General features: G+C 56.0%; 2 protein-coding genes across 4 annotated transcripts; both read right to left on the reverse strand.

Annotated features, from left to right (window-relative positions):
• Nucleotides 1–2502: 2502 nt before the first annotated feature.
• TRIM47 (tripartite motif containing 47) lies at nucleotides 2503–7784 on the reverse strand. Its single transcript, XM_058561662.1, has 6 exons — nucleotides 7096–7784; nucleotides 5910–6005; nucleotides 5394–5624; nucleotides 5015–5213; nucleotides 4487–4558; nucleotides 2503–4220 (listed from the first exon to the last, which is right to left on the reverse strand). The coding sequence occupies exons 1-6, from the start codon at nucleotides 7756–7758 to the stop codon at nucleotides 3580–3582; spliced, it is 1902 nt and encodes a 633-aa protein (XP_058417645.1). The 5' UTR covers nucleotides 7759–7784; the 3' UTR covers nucleotides 2503–3579.
• A 6488-nt stretch (nucleotides 7785–14272) lies between these two features.
• Nucleotides 14273–18365, reverse strand: TRIM65 (tripartite motif containing 65). 3 transcript variants are annotated; one of them, XM_058561663.1, is made up of 6 exons: nucleotides 17800–18357; nucleotides 16396–16491; nucleotides 15917–16150; nucleotides 15657–15831; nucleotides 15456–15521; nucleotides 14273–14897 (listed from the first exon to the last, which is right to left on the reverse strand). In XM_058561663.1, exons 1-6 carry the CDS (start codon nucleotides 18235–18237, stop codon nucleotides 14323–14325), a joined length of 1584 nt encoding a protein of 527 aa, XP_058417646.1. In that variant the 5' UTR covers nucleotides 18238–18357; the 3' UTR covers nucleotides 14273–14322. The 3 variants fall into 3 exon arrangements, with proteins under 3 accessions (XP_058417646.1, XP_058417647.1, XP_058417648.1); XM_058561664.1 differs by lacking the exon at nucleotides 15456–15521 and having other exon boundaries at nucleotides 17800–18365; XM_058561665.1 differs by lacking the exon at nucleotides 16396–16491.
• Between the last annotated feature and the right edge of the window lie 2398 nt (nucleotides 18366–20763).

Consider the following 20763-nt stretch of genomic DNA (forward strand, 5'->3'; position numbering starts at 1 on the left):
CCAGAACTCACACACAAAACCTTTCTCCATTGCTGGGGCAGAAAAGCAACTTCTTATATTCAAGCAAAATCAGAGATATTATGGAGTAAATTCAAAATTTGAATTTCATTTAGAGACAAAGCACACAGGACATCAAAGCATGTTTCCTGCCTGCCTCAGGACTCGGTTCCATGTACCTCTGAGCCTGTGTTGGGTGTGAGCTCCTTCCCGGCCCCTTCTCTGAGGGCACTGGGGAAGGAGGGTGAAGCTTGCACTCTGGACAAAGCCCATGATCACCACCCAGGGCGTCCTGCAGTTCTTATGCAGCTTCTGCAAGATGTGTCTGCACAGAAAGGGAGTGACCTTGTGTTCCAGATTTTGAATGTTGGCATCAAATGGGAATGTGTGTGTTGGGTGTGGGGCTGAATGGGACACAGACCCTGTGGCTAAATGCTATTTTTCTCCCTGGGGAAAAACCCAGCCCCAGCCCAGCAGAGCCGTCTGCAAACCTCCACCCCTCCTAGTTCAGCCCCATCATCCTGGCCAGTCCCCCCTATTTAGCCACAGTCTCAGTCCAGCCTCACCCTGTGCCTGGGAGGAGGGGAGGTGAAGGAAGACACTTCTGTGAGTGTTCGTTGGGAGGGTACAAGGAGGAGGACGATGACGAGAGGAGAGGGAAGAGGATGGGTCTGCTTTCCTCCTGGAGTGTGGGGAGGCGGTGGGAGCAGTTCGGGATGCAGGATCAGCAGTCCACAGCTGCCAAGAGGGGATTGATGCTCAAGTCTGTCGCTCAGTCTGTTGTTTGGAACTCCAGAGCTCATTTTCCCACAGAAACTAAGCTCAAGTGGAGATTGGCTCCCAGCCTGGGCCAAAGGAGCCAGATTCAGCTAATAGCAACACAGCCTCAGAAGACCCTTCACACTCTCCGCTGTTGTCTGTGACTGGTTGGCGGGGGTGCTGGTGGGAGCTTTGGAGACCACAGATCCTGGGGCAGCTCTGCCAAGGGCTCTGGTGGCTATGGAAACTGGGACCTGGCCAAGGGCAGCTTTTATACAGGCGACAGCGCTGGGAAGAAGGGTGTGTATGTGTGTGTGTGTGAATGTGTGTGTGTGTGTGTATTTAGACATTTCTAAGCACAGGACATACTTAAGCTGTGGAACATGGAGCAAGTGTCCTGGGCTGGGTAGCCTTGGGCAGCTCCTGCATGTCTCTGTGCCTCAGTTTCTTCATCTGGAAATGGTAGTGTTAGAAGGTTTGGACTAGATCAGTGGTGTTCTAACATCTTTTCTGTTAAACCATTTCTCTTTTTTCAAGCAATCTCAGGTAAAATCTGTTGGCAGGGGCAGTGGGGGGCTAGCCCATCAGATTTCCCCCTCCCACTCTGCCAGCCTGCCCTGCCTCAGTGCACCTCCTCAGAACTCTAGGTCTTCTCAGAGTATTGTTTGAAAAGTCACTGAGCTGGATCCACACACACAAACACACCGACATACACCCAGGCACCCGGGCAGACACGCAGACATACATACTAATACACACACATAGGCACATAGACAGACACATCCACAGAGACACATAACATAGATACACATAGGCAAACAAACACACACATAGGCACAGAGCTACACACAGAAACACACGGACTCACACACACACACAATCTTGCCAGCTCTAGCACTGTCTTAAAGTCACAGAGGAAGTGTAGGGTGGTAGATTATACTCTGGACTGGGGAAACATTGAAACCTGGGGTCTTGTCCCTTTCCTAGCTGTGCAGCCCCGGGTGAACCAATCTCCTGCTCTGAGCTGTAAAGCTCTTAATGATGGTATTTGGGATTAAGATGCACAAGGGTCTATGAGTCTTTGGAAGTTGGAAATCACTCTGCAAGTGGCAGGGACTGCTGTGGCTGCAGACTTGAGTAGTCAGGCCCGAATTCCAGCCAGGAAGCACCAGTCTTGTGCAGGGGCCTCGTCTGTCTAACTCACATTCCGTGACATGCCAGGATCCTGCAGGGTCAGAGTCCCGAGGGTTCTCTTCAAGGGGATCCTGAGGGGTGGGGCGTGCCAAGCTGGAGGAGAAGGAAATGAGACAGGGCAGTGGGGGTGGGGAGGTGCTAGGAGGGGCTCTGTGGAAGGTGGGAGGCTGGCAGCAGGTGAGGGGACTCTACCCACCACTAGTCAGCAACGTTGTGACAGCAACGGGAAGCAGCCTCCCCCATCCACCCTAGTGCCTGCCCACCCGCCTGCCCGAATGAGCTGGGGGCCCGGCTGCCAAGGGAACCGTGTTGAGAACACAAAGCACCAGGAGCAAGGAGGCCCTGCCCGGAAAAACAACATCCTGGCTGCTAGGGCCAAAGCAGGGCTCTGTGGGAGGGGCTATTTTTAGCCGGTGAGGCAGCCGGGGCAGGACTTGTATGGCCTTGCTGTCTGCCTGCATAACTCACCCATTGTCCCGCCTGACTTTGGGCCAATGCTGAGAGGCTTCTGTCTGCCCTGCCCTCTGAACAAGGGAGCTGGCCTGGAAACACACTCACTCTGTAGCCTCAGGAAGCAAGGCTTCCCCTTGAAAGCCGAACTCAGGCATCCGAGGCCAGGATGGGGTCCTGGTGCAGCAGGGGGCGCTGGGCCTTCCTGGGACAGGAGCAGAGGCTCTGTTGGTGTGCAGGGCCAGGGTCTCAAGCTGCACAGCTGTGTGTGGAGACGTGAGGCAGATTCCAGAGGAGGACATAGGTCCCTTTATTGTAGATGTTCTAGGCTCCAGCCACACCCTGCCTCATCTCAGCCACATCCCTCATGGGCTGAGGTGTATGTATGTGAAAGAAGCTCTAGGTCTCAAATTTTCCTGCCCACGCCCAGGAGTCGTGCCCTGCTCTTGGGAGTGTGATATTTGCATTTAATCCTGGGCACAAGCACCATAAGGCAGGTTCAGAACCAAGCTGTGGCATCAAGGATGAAAATAGCTGATGGGAACCAGGCCATCCAAAGCAAACACTTGGGCAGCCAGAATGACTGGGGGGCTGGACCCCTGCAGGAGAAGCCACCTCTAGCTGCCCCTGCCCAGAACCAGGGAGTAGGGGTGCCTCACATGGCAGGCACCCCATTTCAGCCCCCTCCTCCTGGGCCAGGGCTCTCCCTCCCAACAGGAATCCTGGGACCAGGGGCTCTGTTCCCTTCTCCTGCCTTTCAAGACCAACTCTTGAAAGATGAGAAGTACCGGGAATTACTGGAGGGTGGAGAGAACGAGAGCAAAGGGAGCCATTCATTCGACAAATGTTTATTGAGCACCGATTACGTGCCACGTACTGTCCCAGGAACCTGGAAAAGGAGGGATTGGGGCAGCCTGGCTCCGTCCCAGCTGTGGCTCTCTCTCCCTCAAACAAGGCCTCCAGGGGGACAGGGTCGGAGGGGCACTTGAAGGGGTCTGGGGCGCCTCCTCCCTGAGAGGTGGAAGGCCAAGTGTATGGAAGGTGGAGGCTTCTAGAAACAAGAAGGCTGGGGGATGTGTGAGACTCCAGGGCTGGTGGCTTCCCGGGGCAAGACAGGGGTGTAGAGAAGCGAGCTTCCCAGGAGCTGAGACAGCTGCAGGGGCCCCATGCCCTCCTGCATCACCTCCTCTTCAGCACGGAGATGCAGGACTTCTTGAGGGGCCCAATCTGCAGATGAGCGTCCACACTTTCCAGGAAGAAGGCAGGCTTCAGCCTGCGCGTGAAGAGCCCTGCAAAGTGGCTGTCCAGGCGGCTCTGGAAGGGGTCAATGGGGGATGCCGGGGTGCCACTCCGGCGGGCCCGGGAAGCCTTCAGCCTCCGAAGAAGGCTCATCTTGCCATCCCGTACGGCATAGAAGGCCAGGGCTCGGTCAGCGTATTCCAGGCAGATCCCGACCGTGGGCGAGAAGGGGTGGGGCAGGGGCGCCTCCAGCCCATGGAACCAGATGGAGAAGCTGCGTCCATTCCACTGCAGGCAGCAGGAGTGGGCATTGCGGCCGAGCCGGCCCCGGTCATAGGGCTCTTGTGGGGAGAAGTCTTCGGCCATGACCCCCACGCTGACCCAACCCTCGATGATCTCCACTTCCCAGTAGTAGGTACCCCGGTCCAGGGCGCCCTCGCCCAGCACCTGCTCGCAGTGGGTGAAGCGGGTGGGCGACTCAGGGTAGTTGATAGGACACAGGACCCTCTTTACACCTTTGGTCCCAAACAGCTGCAGGAACTTGTCTGCTGTGTCGCTGTCCAGGTCCACAATGTAGGCAACTGCTCCCACAAACGGGAGAGAGACGAAGGGCTCAGGGCCAGGCTCAGATGGGACAGCCCCTCCCTAGGCGCCCACCTCCGCAAACAGAGCCTCGCCCCTCCTCTGCAACCAACACGACTCAGCCCCACTAGAGAGCACCCCATGAGCAGACCTAGTTCACCCCACCAACGAGGGAGGGGAATCCAAGCCCTGGTGTGCTAGGGCCCAGCCCAGAAGCCTTGGGAGGGCCCAGTGAGCAGAGGGGAGGCCCGAGGTATCTACTTACACTTGAGGAAGTAATCCCGGGGAGCCTCACTCTCCAGGTGGTTCGTGCTGTCAGGGTCCTGGGACTCGGCATCTGCAGCAGAAGAGGAGACAGTGGGCAGGGGGTCTCCCCAGCTGCCCATGGCTGGGCTGCTGTGCAAGGTGCCCTCCCTCTAAACCTGTGACCCCAATTCCTTCTCCCCCTCCTTCTCAGCATTCCAAGCCACGTGGGGACAGGCACACGCCCAAATATGGCACCCTGTGTTCACATGCACGCCTGGGCCTTGGGTTCTGCCCCCTGCTCCACTTGGCCCCTGGGTCTCAGCCCCTCTGGAGCTAGAGAGTGGGCTAGGAGAAGCCCCTCTGCCCCCTAGGCTGTGGCCAAAGGGGCTGACTGGTCATTACAGGGTGGTGGCTCTGGTCCCTGGCAGGATTTGTGTCCTACCCTGCACCAGGCACAGTTTCTATTCTCCACTCCTGAATGGGCACCAGGCCTGGGGGCCTGTGCGGGGAGACTGGGGAAGAGTGAGTCACTTCGGGGGGCACCCACCTTCCGTGCCCAGCTTCTGCAGCCCATCCTCGTCACTGCCCAGCCCCCGCAGCTGCTCCCACTGGCTGGTGCAGGCCACAGTCAGCACGTCTCTCACTGCCCGCACAGCTTGGGATGACTTGGTGAAGCTGAGCTCCTTTGGAGGACCGGGCCCAGGGCCGCACCCCTCCTCCAGGGCCAGCCTGAGTGCCAGGAGCTCCTGTGCCAGATAAATACCCATTAAGGCCCTGCTGGCCACAGCTCCTCCAGGCTGGGGTGAGACAGCTCTGCCGGGAGGCTGGCACAGCCCTGAAGGCCAGGCACCCACTGCCTTCTCTTCCCTCCACCTCCTGCCTACCCCCCCTTCTGTGCCCTCTCTGGCCCAAAAAGCTGCCCTCACCTGCAGGAAGCTGACCGAGTCGGCTTCAGGGACCTGACTGAGGTTGTGGCGGGCCCGGCTTAGCCTGCTGCGCTGTTCTTCCTGCCGCCGCAGGTCGCCCTGGGAGCGGCCAAGCATGAGGGCCTCCCCCTCCTCGATGAAGCCCAGCACCTCTGTTTGGAACCCTTGCAAGGTTGCTGCAGCCTCGGCAAACAGCCGGCTCACCCTGTCCCGCTCTGCCACGGCTGCACTCTGCATAGGACAACAGTGGGGCAGCGATGAAGGCAAAGAACTGCGCTGTGTTGGCCCTATCCTTCCCAGACCTCACCTTCCCACCCTGCCCTCTTGGAGAGACAGAGGGACCAGCCCGAGCTGCCCTGGATCTATGCCAGGCCAGAGGAGATGCTTGTGCTCAGCAGGGCCGGACAGTGCCCTGAGCACAGGCTTCTTTGGAGTGGACCGTGCCACGACGAAAGCTCACACTTTCAGGAGCCTGCTGCAGGAGTGGACAGGGACCAGGGTAGCGTGGGGTCTGACCTTGATGAGGGCCACCGTGCGCCGGGACTGTGCAATGCCGGCGCCCAGCTCGTCCATGCGGTCCTCCACAGCGCTCAGGACTTTGGGCTGCTCCGCCTGTGGATGACACCTTCCTGAGTATGGGGTCTGGAGAGGACACAGCCTTGCACTGGGGTCCCAGGCTTTACCAGAGGGAGGAGAGAAGTGACCCCAGCGTGGTATCTGTGCATAGGTGGGACTGGGAGTGGCCATGATGTCCCATAATATGTCAGAGGTGTCTCAAGCCCAGGCTGGTGCCATTTCCAAATGCCTAGGGAGAGCACAGTCTGGTTGGGGGTGGGGAGGTGGGGTTTTGTCTGCCTCCCTTCTCTGACCAGTAGGCAAGTACAAGGCCATCCATGGTCCTCAATGTTGCTCACATTTGTTTGAGAACTTCCTTCAGAGGAAGAGGCAGAGAATGATAGAGAGTGAGGAGTGCTGCACAAGAGGGCATTCAGCTGTCCTGGGGATCCCTGTCCCCAAAGAGTCTGTGTCCCCAATCCAGGCCTGAAAAAAGGGAATTCCAGGCAAATCCCTTGGGTTTTATGAATCACTGCTCCAGCCAGGAGAGACGGAAAATCCCAAGGCCAGAGGCGCCAAGACCGGGCTGGAGGCCAAAGGAAACTGGGGGCGGAGGTAGCTGGACGGACTGCGCGCACATGCTCCCACCACCGGCCCCCGGAAGAGCTGGACAGAGCGGTCTGTGTGCTCGGCCTACCCTCTGCGGCACTCCTGTCGCCTGCCACACCCATCCAAACCCCCAGTCCCAGCCCAGGGCAAATCTGAGCTGAGCCCGACCCCGGCCGGGCGCATCAGCCGCGCTGCCAGAATCAGCCGCCTGGGACCCCGCCGGCCTAACCCGGCCCCCTCCTGCCTTAGTCCCCCCATCGGCCCCGCCCCGGCTTCAGGCTCCTGCCGGCCCTTCACGGCCTTTACGCGTTCTCACTGGGTCCCTTCAGCCCCCTATTCCCATCTCGAACGGAATGTCCCACAGCGAGCGGATGACACTGTCACGGCTGGAAGGGGCAGCAAAGATCCTCACGTTACAGGAGGAAATTAAGACCCAACCCTGGAAGGATGAGGGTGAGAGGGGCAGTCCAGGGCCCTCGGCCGGCTCGCGCGGCCGTCCGTCACCCGCCCTGGCCCGCCCGCGGTGCCCGCACCTCACCTCCTGGAGCGCGCGCTCCTGCTCCAGCGGCACCAGCTCGTGGCCCCGGTGCTCCTGGGCGCCGCAGGCCTCGCACAGGCACACGCGCTCCGCGCGGCAGTAGCGCTCCAGCGGCCGCAGGTGGCGCGGGCACAGGCTCTCCTCCAGCCGGCGCAGCGGCGGCACCAGGCGGTGTCCGCGCAGCGCAGGGCTGCGCTCGTGTGGGCCAAGGTGCGCGGGGCAGAAGGAGGCGAGGCAGGAGAGGCAGGAGAGCGCGGCGGGCAGGGCGGCGCCCTCGGGGCACGCGTCGCAGCGCACCGGCTCTTCGCCCGCCGGCCACGGCTCGGGCGCGCAGGGAGCCGACGGCTCCGAGGTGCTGGGCGGCGCACTGGGCGCCGCGGGCTCGGCGGCCGGGCCACGGCCCGAGCCTGGGCCCGAGCCCTGGCGGAGCTGCAGCAGCTCGGACAGCGTGTGGTTCTTGCGGAGCTGCAGGCCGTCGGGGAAGGGCTCCTGGCACAGCGGGCAGCGGGCCGCGCCTCCGGGCCCGCCGGCGCCACCCGTGCCGCGGTGCGGCCAGAGCGCGCCCAGGCAGGCGAGGCAGAAGTTGTGGCCGCAGGGCAGCGTCACCGGCTCCCGGAGCGGCTCAAGGCAGATGGGGCAGCTGAAGGGCCCGCTGCCGTCCATAGCTCCGTGGCCTCCGGGCCACCGCCTGTTCTGCTGCCGCCTGGGAGGGACCCGGACCGTTCGTGCCGCGGCGCCACCCCCTGGGACGGAGGCCAAGGGTTCGGCCCACTTCTGTCCCGGGCTCGGACCGCCCCCCAGCGCCACAGGCCCGCCCGCCGGTCCCCAAATACCCGGCCCCAGCCCAGACAGCGCAGGGCGGCCTCTGGGCCCCGCCGGACTCCGAGGGGCTCCTGGGCGATCGCCCCTCCTGGGCCCGGCGGCCCGTGAGGTCTGAGGGGAGGGCGTTGCCGAAAGGGCTGTGCGAGAGAGGGCGGAGGGCAGAGAATGCTGAGGACACACTGGAAGGAAGCTGGGAAGGGATTCACCCCTGCATTATCCCTCTATCCTCCCCCACGCCATGGCCAGGCCACCCCACTGTCACCCAGTAGCTTCGCGCTCCAGACCCTCTGTGGCACTGTTAGCAAAGTTCCTGGGCTGCTGACTGCAGAGAAAAATAACTGCTGATGTGCGCATGTTTTTGCCCCTTAGCGACTCTGTTTACCCCCGGCGGGGAACTTGGGCTTCTCTAACCCTGAAATGGGAAGTTGATGTAATCCTTCAAGTCCTTGTCTGAGGAATTGAGTTTGGGTCCATGGACACTCCTGAGCCCCTGCGGTGTGGGTAGCGTGAGGGGTGGGGGCTCCCCAGGTGGAGGCACTTCTTAAGACTCATCTAATTATGCACTTAAAATGGTGCATTGTATTCTATGTAAGATATACCTCGATAATGTTAAGTTTAAAACAAACAGCAACAAAATAACTAAAGCAGCCTTGGATTATAACCCAAAGTATAAAATAAACATCCCTGAGTCCCTGCTGATATAAATAAATGACTGGATAAATAAATAAGTGAGGGAGAAGAGGCAAATTTCCCATTCAGAAAAATTCCAAATAATTTTTGTAGATACTCCACGGTGGAGCGTAACTTCCCACTCCTTCAGGGTGGGCTCTGCATAGTAACTTTCTTCAAAAGGGAGAAAAAGAGTAACTGTACAGTGGAGAAACCTGACAAACACTACCTCAACCAGGTGATCGAGGTCAACATCAACAGGGATAAGTCATGTTGATAGTAAGCACCCTTGATATGATGTGGTCCTCCTCCCTCAAAACCCATAACTGCAGTCTAATCATGATTAAAACATCAGACAAATCCCACTTGAGGAACGGTCTAGAAAACCTCTGACCTGTCGAGGTCATCAAAAACAGGGCAAGTCTGAGAAACTGTCACAGCCCAGAGAAGCCTAAGGAGACACGAAAACTAAATGTAATGTGTACCCTGGATGGGCTCCTGAATGAGAAAAAGGACATTAGGGAAAAAGTAAGGAATTTGAATACATTATGGAATATAGTGGATAAGAATGTATCAGTATTGGCTCTTTGTGACAAATGTGCCATAGACAAGTAAGATGTTAATGAAAGGGGAAATTGGGGGTGAGGTACATGGGAACTCTGAATTATCTTTGCAACTTTTCTGTAAATTTGTAAGTATTCTAAAATTAAAAGTTCATTTAAAAATATAGAATAATTGAGGCAATCCTTCCCACCCCCAGGCCTGCAGACCTCCTGCTGGTGAGGGCCAAAGCCGGCGGAATAAAGGGGTGAGCAGGGGCCATCCACCTAGAAGTGGGGCTTAACCTTTCTCAAGTGCCAGGGCCCCTCCCCAAGCCTGGTGCAGCCTACAGATCCCTTTTCAAAGTAAGGCTTTTAAGTGTACAAAACAAAATACATGGGATTCCATGGAAACCAATTACATTGAAATTCAGGTACAAAATATTAAGAAAACAAATTTGTGATAAAGTTATATATGTTTCTTTAACACAAATAACAAGATCTGATGGAGATCTAATAATTACTGTGTTTTTGAAATAGTGATGAACATAAACAACGTTTCAAGTTCTCTGTCACCACTGTAATGTGCTAGGAAAATATCTAATTTCTAGTGGTGACAAGTCACAGGTATTGCTAATACCACTGTGGTGTGGTTTCTCCATTCATAATAGCAAGAAACGCTAAATTTCAGTTAGAGAATAGTGAAAATAAAGATAATTTCCCCCCAAGACCCCAAGTTAAGAATGTCTAATTTAGAAAGATGCTATGCAGATCCCCCTGACGTCTTTCCTGGAAGGAGGGAAGAAAACTAAGACCTATTAAATGTTAAAAGAGAGGTGCGATCCACTCCTGGGGGATTCAAGGGAAGGAGTGGTGAATCATGGAGGCCCAAGTGGTGGAAGTGGCATTTGAGCTGGGCTTTCACTAGTCCTGCTAGGACTCAGGCGTGCAGAAACTAGGGTGGGAAAAGATCTTCCGGGCAGAGGAGTAGCAGAGGGAACCGGCCTGGGTGTGGCCAGTTTGGCAGGAAGACTGGTAATGAGTTCCATACGTTGGTTTCCACAAGGAGCACTTGATCATGACCGTCCCTTGTTTGCCAAGACCCAGGAACAGTTTGGAGGCTCAGGCATCTGCACTGATCCTGCTCCGAGGCTTGGCAGCCAGGCTGCCTGGGCTTGCTGAGACCACAGCCCCGCCTGGTTCTGGAGGGGAGGGGGGTGCCACTCCGGTTGGGGGCTGCTCAGAGACAAGTTCCAGCTGGCCCCCTGCTCCCCACCCCACAGCCTGTTGGGGAAGAGCTGCTCCCCCAGGAAAGCGCGGAGATGTGATTTGTCAGGGTGGAGGCATTTTTATATTTTATTTCCATTATCATAGTTTTAAAGTTGCTCAATATATTAATTCTTTTTGAAATAAATTGGCTCTTAAGGGGCAAGGGTAACTGGCACTTCTGAGGTCTGTAGGGGCATGTTCCTGCCTGCATCTCACTCTGCCCTTGCAAGGACTGTGGCATGGGATGAGAAGTGGAATTCCAACAGGTTACATATCTTGCTGGAGGTCACATAACTAGTCCTGCGGAGGAGGCAGAATTTCAACCCAGAAGGTGCAATCTGAAAATAATCCTAAACCTCATATATGACCCTGTCTGGCTGCAGTATTGCTTAAAAAAAAAAAAAAAAAAAGTCAAACAAAAGCAAAAACAAACAGGCAAAAGCAGCCCAGCAAACAAGAGTAATTAGCAAGCCACTCCAGCTTTGCTTGCATCTCTGAAAGAAATCGAAATGGTGGGCCGGCCCTGTGGCTTAGCGGTTAAGTGCGCACGCTCCACTACCGGCGGCCCGGGTTTGGATCCCGGGCATGCACCGACGCACCGCTTCTCTGGCTATGCTGAGGCCACGTCCCACATACAGCAACTAGAAGGATGTGCAACTATGACATACAGCTATCTACTGGGGCTTTGGGGGAAAAATAAATAAATAAAATTAAAAAAAAAAAAAAAGAAATTGAAATGGAGTCCAAGCCATGTCCCAAGGTAGCACTTTTTCTTTACGCTTTTGGTGTATCTTTAAAAATCTGATTTGTATTTATTTCAAAATAATGTATTTAGAGTATTTAAAAAGTAAACAATTTAATGAGGTGTATAATAACAAAAACTGGCAGTCCCGTGTCCCACCCACTCCAAATTCTTGCTCCCAGGGACAACTGGTTTCAACTCTTTTAACTATTTTCCATAGCGTTTACCTCCACATCTCTAAAGCACGTGCTTACAAGCCTTGAACACCTGTGTGGATGTTTGTGCCCGTGTTTCGTGTTTCTGGAGATGTAGATTCTTCACTTCTCTGTTGAATTCCCTGTTGCTGGGATCCCAGGTCTTCCTTTCTCTTCATTGCTTTACTTCTTTATTTCTGAAAAGTGCGTGCTCTGGGAGCTTTCTGAGAATGGATGCGGAAGTGTCTGCAAGTGCCTTTGTTCAGGCTTCTTCCTTGATTGACAGTTCGGCTGGGCATGGAATTCTAGAATGGAAATCCTTTCCCCTCAGAGTCTCACAGGCACAGCTCCATTATCTTCTAGCTTCCAGTCTCATACTACTCGAATCCCCATTCCCTAGCGTCACCATGCTGCTCCCTTCCTGCCTGGAGAACAGCAGCCTCTATTCTCTCTACTCCTCACCTCTCTGGTGACCAACTCCCTCCAACTCCACTGGCCCCAAAGGCCCCGAAGGCCCGTCTTTTAGAATCACTCCCACCCTCCCCTGCCCTTGTTCTGTCTGTGTGCCCATCCTCCTGACTCTGCCTCACAGAAGCCCAGAAACTGTGTGGAGCGGGGCAGAAATGCTGGAAACACCCATAGGCTAATCACGTGTTCCCTTTACAAATGTTACACCCCAAAGTCTATCCTTCTTTTCCCCTGTGTATCAATGCATTTTTTCTGGAGAGGAGATGGAGTGTTCTGTGAGAATCAGGTAGACTGAGTGAATTTAATTTGAAGTAGCTTCTGAGAGATTTGCAAATGCTTGCCCCTGCACTCACTTGAGAAGCACTGCTCCATAGCACACTCTGTAAAAGATGGCAGCAGCCTCTCGCCATACGTAAATAAAGGTTAATAGTCACAACACAGACCACTCCCGCAGAACAATATGGAAAGGACTAACAACCTGATAAAAAGGTAAATTCACAGAATAAATGACCCAAAACATTTCCCACCACGGAAGCAGAGAGGAGGCCATTCTTCCTTTCTCTGCCCTTTGAGATTGTGGGCTCAGCCAGTTGGACATGGGCGTGGGGCTGCGGCTGGGGTAAGTGGGGATGGTAAGAATCCGTATGCCGGCGTAGCCAGCAACGAGGCCACCTGGCCAGCCCAATCCTGCTTCTTGCCCTGCTGGTCCTTTCAGCTCCTGCTGTTAACCCAGCTGTTCAGCAAGGTCCCGACTGCCTCTTGTCACTCTGTCGGGCTGCCCAGTGTTAGAAACCCCTTCCCACGTTTGGGGAACTCCTCACCTTGGGAATACTTTTTTTTTTTTTATTTTGGTGAGGAAGATCGGCCCTCAGCTCACATCTGTTGCCAGTCCTCCTCTTTTTGCTTGAGGAAGATTGTCCCTGAGCTAACATCTGTGCCCATCTTCCTCTATTTTGTATATGGGATGCTGCCACAGAATGGCTTGATGAGTGGTGTGTAGGTCTGAGCCTGGGATCCGAACCTGTGAACCCGAGGCTGCCGAAGTGGAGCGCGTGAACCCAACCACTATGCCACTGGGCTGGCCCTGCACCTTGGGAATCTTACTGGAAGCTCTTGGCCTAGGCTGCACCAGTCAGAGGCCTGGCCCTGCCCTTGGACAAAGAGCCACACAGCTGAGGAGTAAGGTCATAGGATGGAGTTTGCAACCGTGGCTGCAGCCGGGGCCAGGTTACAATGTGGGAGAGAGATATATTTTTTACAAATATAAAAATACTTTGTGTGTTTTGGAGTATGTGTTTCTCCATGTATTATCCTTTAAAAAAGTTTTATTGTGAAATATTTATACGAGTATATAAAACATACATACAGGGTAAAAAGTTGTGAACACCCTCATAACCACCACCCAGATCAAGTAGAACATTTCAAGTAACAAAATTACAGCTGCCCTATGACCCAACAACCCCACTTCCAGAAACGCAGGCAAAACACACGTCCAGGGCTCTTCAGGGAAGCATGTTCTTAACAGCAAAAACCAAAACAAGAAGAGCGAGCGCTGTGCTGGCACCTCCACCCACCACTGCACTGAATCCCCAACCCCCCGGTTGGGGGGACAGCCGAGGATCCCCACGCGAACTCGGCCTGACTCAAGGTTGCCTCATTTGGGTCTTTTGTATAAAAATAAAATCTTCAAGCGCTCATTGTTTTTCTCTCGAGTAATTCCACTTGACGTAATTTAGTCTATGTACACAGCCATAAATATGGCCAAACTTTCTGCTCAAAAATATCCATCTCGGCAATATTTTTATAGCCCAAAATAAAACAATTTGAATGTCCAATAATGGGTAAATAAATTCTGACAGTCATCAAAATGACTGTTTATATTGTAATCATTCAGGGAAAAATTTTAATAATGTGAAATATGCTTACATTAAATTAAAAAATGCAGAAAACACAATTGTTTATAGAATGCAATCACAAGGATGTACAAAACAAAAGAGACTAAAACAGACCAAAATGTTAAGAAAAGAAAGGAGAGAGAGGGAAAGAGGGAGGAGGTAAAAATCGCTTTTCTCTAGATTTTCTCTAGGAATTGTCTGTGCTTCGCCTCCCCACACGCTGATGCTCCTTTGGCCTACACTGTCTCCCCGGGAGGTACACCGGGCTTCATACGTGTATTATTTTGTCTGTCTGCACATGCTCTTCTGCAGGACCAGGAGTCTGTGGGTGCTACACTAGCTTCCGAGGGCCAGCAGTGCCTAGAAATGGGCTCTGCTTGGGGCAGGGGCCACCCATTTTACTCCCTTCCTAGTCCTCGTCACCTTCAAAGAGGCTGGAAAAGCAAACTCCAGCATGGGGGCTCTCCCTCACCTCTCTCTCCAAGTGGCTCAGCCTGGTCCTGAGTCAGTCTTCCAGCCAACAACTAGTCCCATTATAGCTGTGGCCTCAGGTCCCCAGGCCAGGGGGGCCTTGGCACACAGGCACAGTGGCACCTGTTTCGGGCCCAGAGCTCCATCCTGTGCCTTCTTCAGCTGAGCCCCGAGGCCTCTTCCTGGAGCCCTGGAGGGAGCTTGGCTTCAGGCCGATGACACAAGGTTAGGGTCCTACCCTCCAAGAGCCAGAAGACTGGGTAGAGGGGTTGGGTGAAGACGGCATGGAAGGTGTGCAGGGGCTGGGCTTTAGGCTCCAGGCTGTAGAAGGTGAGGCAGCCAGAGGCCAGGTCCAAATCCATTCCCAGGAGCTTTCCCGACACTCCTGGGAGGCGCTGGGCCTCCCCGTTATGCCAGGCCTGGGCGCCATCCTCCTGAATGCAAAGCCCCCAGGAGCTGGGCCCACGGCCAATGTTGTCTGTGTGGCGCCCCAGCTTGCGCCGCATCAGTTCTGGGTAGGCGATGCCCAGTGTCACTGAGTGGTTAGATGTGCGCACCTCCCAGTAGTGCCGTCCAGCCTGGAAGCTCTGGGCACACTGCACCTGCCAGAGCTCGAAGCTGCCTGGCCCAGCCGGGCCCCGGGCCTTGCGACGGTGCTTCACCTGCTGGTCCTGCTGAGACAGGTAGAGGTAGCAGTTGGCGCTGTGGGGATCGAAGGTCAGATTGCGATAATCTGTCGGGGAGAAATGGATCAAAGGTGAGCAGGCAGGGTGCCTGTGCACATCCACCATCCTGTCCCCAGAGACAAGAGACAGCAGCGGAAGCTCCACTGACGAGAGAACGCTAAACATCTGCTAGGCAGACTGCAAGCTGAGCGGGCGCTGGACGTCATCACAGTAACCAATCCTTGCTGCAACCTCTGAGGTGGAACCTTCCATTAGCCTCAGATGAGAAAACAGGTTCAGAAAGGTCACCTAACTTTGTAGTAAGTGGAAGAATCGTGACTGATCCCAGGTTTGGGTGCTCAGGATCTCCTTAAACACTCGACTGGCACTATGTGTAAGAGGTGTGCATCCTGCAACAGGTATGCAGGGGGTGAGGCCAGACTCAGGGAAGGGCATGGAACAGACATCCTGGACGGGACAGTCCCACAGCTTGTGACCCCCCACGTACTCACACGTGCACACAAACATGCACACACACAGCGCACATACAGTGCACACGCATGCACAATGCACTCACACGTACATGCACACACCAGTGCACACACACATGGGCTGGGCCTCCTTACTCTGCCAGAGTTTCCTCCTCAGTGGACAAACCGGGCTCGGGACTGCTGCCAGGGGGCCTGGGGCCTCTGGAGGACAAAGCAGTGTTATGGGGGGGATGGCGAGGAGAGCTCATGGGAAGCCAGGCCTGACTCCACTTCCACCCACCACAGGAGAGAGAGCTGGGCCCAGAGGGGTAGGGAGACATCTGGGGTCAGCCTTACCCACGTGGCCCAAGTCAGTAGCCTCAACTGGTGCCCCGAGGTGGCCCCCGTCGTCCAGGAGGAGGCCACTCAGCTGGCTCAGCAACTCCTTCAGGCCCCCCAGCTGCTGATCTTCATCCCACTGTGGAGGAGTCAGTGGCCCAAGAGGCCCCAGGGGCGCCAGGAGCTGTGATTCCTGAGCCCCAGAGACAGCCGCAGTAAGCGTGGGCACAAGGGAGCGGCACACTGGGCCCCCAACCTGCCACCCTGAGGCCTGGTACCTGGAAGAAGGTCCTGTCATCCAACTGCTCCAGGAGGTCCCGGATCCTGCAGTCATAGCGAGCCAGGGCCTCCAGGTGGCCCTGCAGTTGCTGCTCTCCGTCCAGGGCCTGTGCCAGCGCCTGTGTCTTGGCCACCTCGATGTCCCTCAGTGCTACAGCCCGCCGCATCTCCAGGGCTTGCAGCAGGCAGCTGAACTTGCCAGAGACCACAGAGGCTAGTGTGCAGGCCGATCTCTGGGTGGGCACAGGAGAAGCCTAGGGTGGCCAGGGCCAGGGTTGCCCACTGGGCTGAGGGGTGGGGATGTGGGGAGGCAGGGTCCCTGGAACCTCATCCCCCTGCTCAGCCCCTCACTCCCTACTGCCAGGAGGCATATTCAAGGTAGCTTGGACCTACTGCCCAGTGTCCCAGGGACCAGCTGGTGGCTGCCTGAAGGGCAGAGCACAACGACATAGTGGAATGGAACAGACAGGCCTTGTACCTCGATCTGGCTGCTTCGCTGCTGCAGCTCCTGTAGCTGGCTCTCAGCCTGGGTGGCCTGCTGCTGGGTGACCTCCAGCATGGCTCTCAACTGGGCCTGTGGTGCCCACCAGGGGAGAAATGACAAGAAGGGGCCGGGATTGGCTGTGAAGTCCCCCTCAGTCAATCAACAAACACCTGCAGCTGGGCATCCCCCTCCTCATGCTACCCCTAGCGAGGCTGACCAGCGGGTGAGCACACAGAGCACCAGCCTTGGTATGAGCCCCAGGAGGATTGAGTTGGAGTCCCAGGGAGGCCTAGACCAAGCCCCTTCCCCACCTGGAGCAGGGCGGTGCAAGGGCGGAGCAGGAGCCTTGAGCTGAAGACCTGACTTCCAGTCTCTCTTGCATGCTGAGCAACCTGGGGCAGAACAGCCACCCTCTCTGGGCTATAAGCCCAAACCCCCCACGACCCCCAGCCAATAAATGGGAGCAATACCTCTGGCTTGGGCAGCCTTGTGGGGAAGGCGAGACGGCCCGGAACAGCAAAGCAATTTGACAAGTGGGCAGTGCAGTGTGTGTATAAGGTGGGTTCTTCCAAATGCCTGGCCAGTCCTCAGCCCTAGCTTTGGGCTTGAGGGGAAGAGGGCAGCCCTATTTGGCTGTGACCCCTCCGGTCCCCTTGAGGATCACAGGAGCAGGACAAACCACTGCTGCTTGCCCACCCGCTAGGACTTGGTTCCCTGCACCTGTCTTGATGCTCCTCCCAGCAACACTTTGAGGTAAGGTCCCTTATGTCCCCACTTCACAGATGAGAAAACGGGTCAGACAAGTTGATAATTTGGCCGAAGTCATCTGCTCTTTCTAAGCCCAATGCTGTGACTTTGTCCAGGCCCCACTGCCTCCAAGTTGCAAGATGTGCTGAGTAAAGGAAGTGAGAGGGCTGACTTCTTCCCAAGGACGTGCATCTGTCCCCTCAAATCCCTTTAGCAAAATTCCAGCTCCTCCAGCCCACGTGCCATCCGGTTGTACCACCTGTGCTCCCTCCCCCTTGTTGCTGTCCTTACTGGCCTCCCCTGCAGACTTTCATGCTTGGTGCACAGGCTTGGGTGCCAGAAGCGGGAACATCTCCTTCTCACTCTCTGTGACTTGAGCAGTCACAGGGGTTTTACCCTCCAACACTCTGGCTCTCGGCTCCTTGACCACCTCACCTGCAGAGCCCTTTCCTTCATTCCATCTCAGCCACTCACTCCTGTGACCTCACTCTGGGCCTGTCACCAGCTCTGGAATCTCTATTCCAAGCGTGTTTTCTGACCACCACCTCCTTTTATCTGGAATATAAACATCCCAAAGCCACCTCCTGCTTAAGCTGCCCGCCCCTGCCCGGGCGCACAGACAGAGCAGGGCGGGACACCCCGGTGTGTCACCTCGCGCTCCCGGCGCTCGGCGTCCAGCAGCACTCGCTCGTGGAGGCGACACTCCCGCACGGTGCACGCACTGCACACGCAGCGGCCCTCGGTGCGGCAGAAGAGCTCGAGCGGCCGCCCGTGCCGGGGGCAGCGCGCACCAGGGTCCGGGGCTGGTCGGGGTCCGGGGCCGGGTCCAGAGTCCGAGGCGGGACCGGGGTCGGGGGCGGGCCCGGGGCGCAGCACCTCGAGCACGCTGCTGAGCGCCACATTGCGGCGCAGCTGGGCGCAGTCGGGGAAGGGCTCCCGGCACTCTGGGCATGCTTTGTCGCGGCGGCCCCACCAGTCCCGGATGCAGGCCCCGCAAAAGTTGTGGCCGCAGGGCAGCGTCACTGGGTCCTGGTAGAGCCCCAGGCAGATGGCGCAGGTCAGCTTGTCCTCCAGCAGCTGCGCAGCCATGGCGGCGGCGGGCGGCGGGCGGGCCGGGCCGCGCTGGCGAAGGGCAGTCGCGAGCCCCACCGGGCGGCCAGGGTGGGTGTGGCGGGGAGGTGCGAGGACCCGCCTATGGAGACTAACGTGACACCCCTCCTTCCACGACCCCCGGAGCAGTTGCCACTCCCAGCGCCTTCCGGCTCCGCCCCTGCCTAGGCCTGGCTTCTCCTCCACGTGCCCCGCCTCCCCACCCCGAGGCTCTGAGCCACCCCAGCCTGGGAGTTGGGGTCCAGCTCTCTCCTGCTGTCCAGACCCACCCTGAGAACTCCATCCCGCTTCCCCACACTCTTCATGTGCAGGGGATCCGGCCCCAGCTTCTAGAGGCAAGAGCCTCGGGAACCTGATCCCGCCCCCTGGCCACCACCTTCTGGGCCCCTCATCTGAATATATAATAAAAGCAGCAGCATGTACTTCCCAGGGGTTTTGGCGGTCAAATGAGACAGTGCCTGTGAGAATACCCAGTCTAAGAGCCCAGGGCACACAGCTAGTGCTCAGTAAATGCTCTCCTGACCCGAGGTGCTCTGCTACACTTTTTCTGGAGCTGAGTTTCAGGCATTTGCCAGATTGGGGTGTCTCCCTTCTCTAGGCTACACCTAATTTTCATTCTTTTAAAATAAACAGTGAAGGGGCCAGCGCCATGGCTTAGCGGTTAAGTGCGTGCGCTCCGCTACTGGCGGCCCGGGGTTCAGACCCCGGCCGCATACCAACGCACTGCTTCTCCGGCCATGCTGAGGCCGCGTCCCACATACAGCAACTAGAAGGATGTGCAACTATGACATACAACTATCTACTGGGGCTTTGGGGAAAAAAAAGGAGGATTGGCAATAGATGTTAGCTCAGAGGTGGTCTTCCTTAGCAAAAAGAGGAGGATTAGCATGGATGTTAGCTCAGGGCTGATCTTCCTCACATACACAAGAAATAATAATAAAAAAATAAACAGTGAGGGCTGGCCCACAGCTCAGCGGTTAAGTGGGCGCGTTCCACTACTGGCGGCCCACATTCGGATCCCGGACGCGCACCGACACACCACTTCTCTGGCCATGCTGAGGCCGCGTCCCACATACAGCAACTAGAAAGATGTGCCACTATGACATACAACTATCTACTGGGGCTTGGGGGGGGTTAAAAAAAAAAAGGAGGAGGATTGGCAATAGATGTTAGCTCAGAGGTGGTCTTCCTCAGCAAAAAGAGGAGGATTAGCATGGATGTTAGCTCAGGGCTGATCTTCCTCATACACACAAAAAATAATAATAAAATAAAGTAAAATAAACAGTGAAGGGCCAGCCCCTGGCATAGCAGTTAAGTGTGTGCGCTCCACTGCTGGCGGCCGGGTTGGGACCCAGGGCGCGCACCGAGGCACCGCTTGTCAGGCCACGCTGTGGCAACATCCCATATAAAGTGGAGGAAGATAGGCACGGATGTTAGCCCAGGGCCAGTTTTCCTCAGCCAAAAGAGGAGGACTGGCATGGATGTTAGCTCAGGGCTGATCTTCCTCACACACAAAAAAAATAATAATAAAATAAAGTAAAATAAACAGTGAAGGGCCAGCCCCTGGCATAGCAGTTAAGTGTGTGCGCTCCACTGCTGGCGGCCGGGTTGGGACCCAGGGCGCGCACCGAGGCATGGCTTGTCAGGCCACGCTGTGGCAACATCCCATATAAAGTGGGGGAAGATAGGCACGGATGTTAGCCCAGGGCCAGTTTTCCTCAGCCAAAAGAGGAGGATTGGCATGGATGTTAGCTCAGGGCTAATCTTCCTCACAAAAAAATAAATAAAAAAATAAAGGAAACAGTGAGGTGGAAATTTCTGGTCACCAAGAGAGACCAGTTAACAGACAGAGACCAGTTAACAGATAGTGGTTTTTTCATACATTCCTTTAATGGAAACCCAATGCAATCTTCAGCTGCACCTGGAATCCCCTCTCAGTGTCAGCCCTCTAATGGGGAGAGTTCCTTGTTTGCAGGTCTAAGCTGTTCTGGAACCTCACTTCTCAGAGAGGCGGTTCCCCTGCAGCTGAGCAAGGCAGAGGGGTGCTGACTGCTGACCCACCTGCCCTGGGGCAGTGTGCTGGGCCAGGGCAACTAGGAGAAGCGTTAACTCTTTCTTCCTAACCGAGCTGGCCTGACTTTGAGGCAGCGTGCCCTCTCACTGCCATGCAGCAAGCATAACGTCTTCTGGGAAGTCTCTCTGCCTGGAAAAGGCGCACAGATCTCCTCTTGACTGCCTACTAGGTAGTCTTTTCCTTTAGAGAGGGGAAATAAATACCCTAACCATCCACTAAGGGCACAGGGGCTTTCTGGGCCCCGAGCAGGGAGTGTGCCCACAGGTATCTGGAGACCTGCGATCCTCCGGCCTCACAGGCCTCCTCATCCAAAGCCTCCTGGCCCAAGGCGAGGAGCCTCCACCATGCTGTGAACACCACGCAAAGGGCCAGTGATCAGGGCTGGCAAGTCTCTGTGAAGAAAGAGGCCTGTAGGAGCAGCCAAAGGCCCA

The sequence above is a fragment of the Diceros bicornis genome, chromosome 18 (genome assembly GCF_020826845.1).
Source record: "Diceros bicornis minor isolate mBicDic1 chromosome 18, mDicBic1.mat.cur, whole genome shotgun sequence".
In the NCBI taxonomy this organism is placed as follows: Eukaryota; Metazoa; Chordata; class Mammalia; order Perissodactyla; family Rhinocerotidae; genus Diceros; species Diceros bicornis.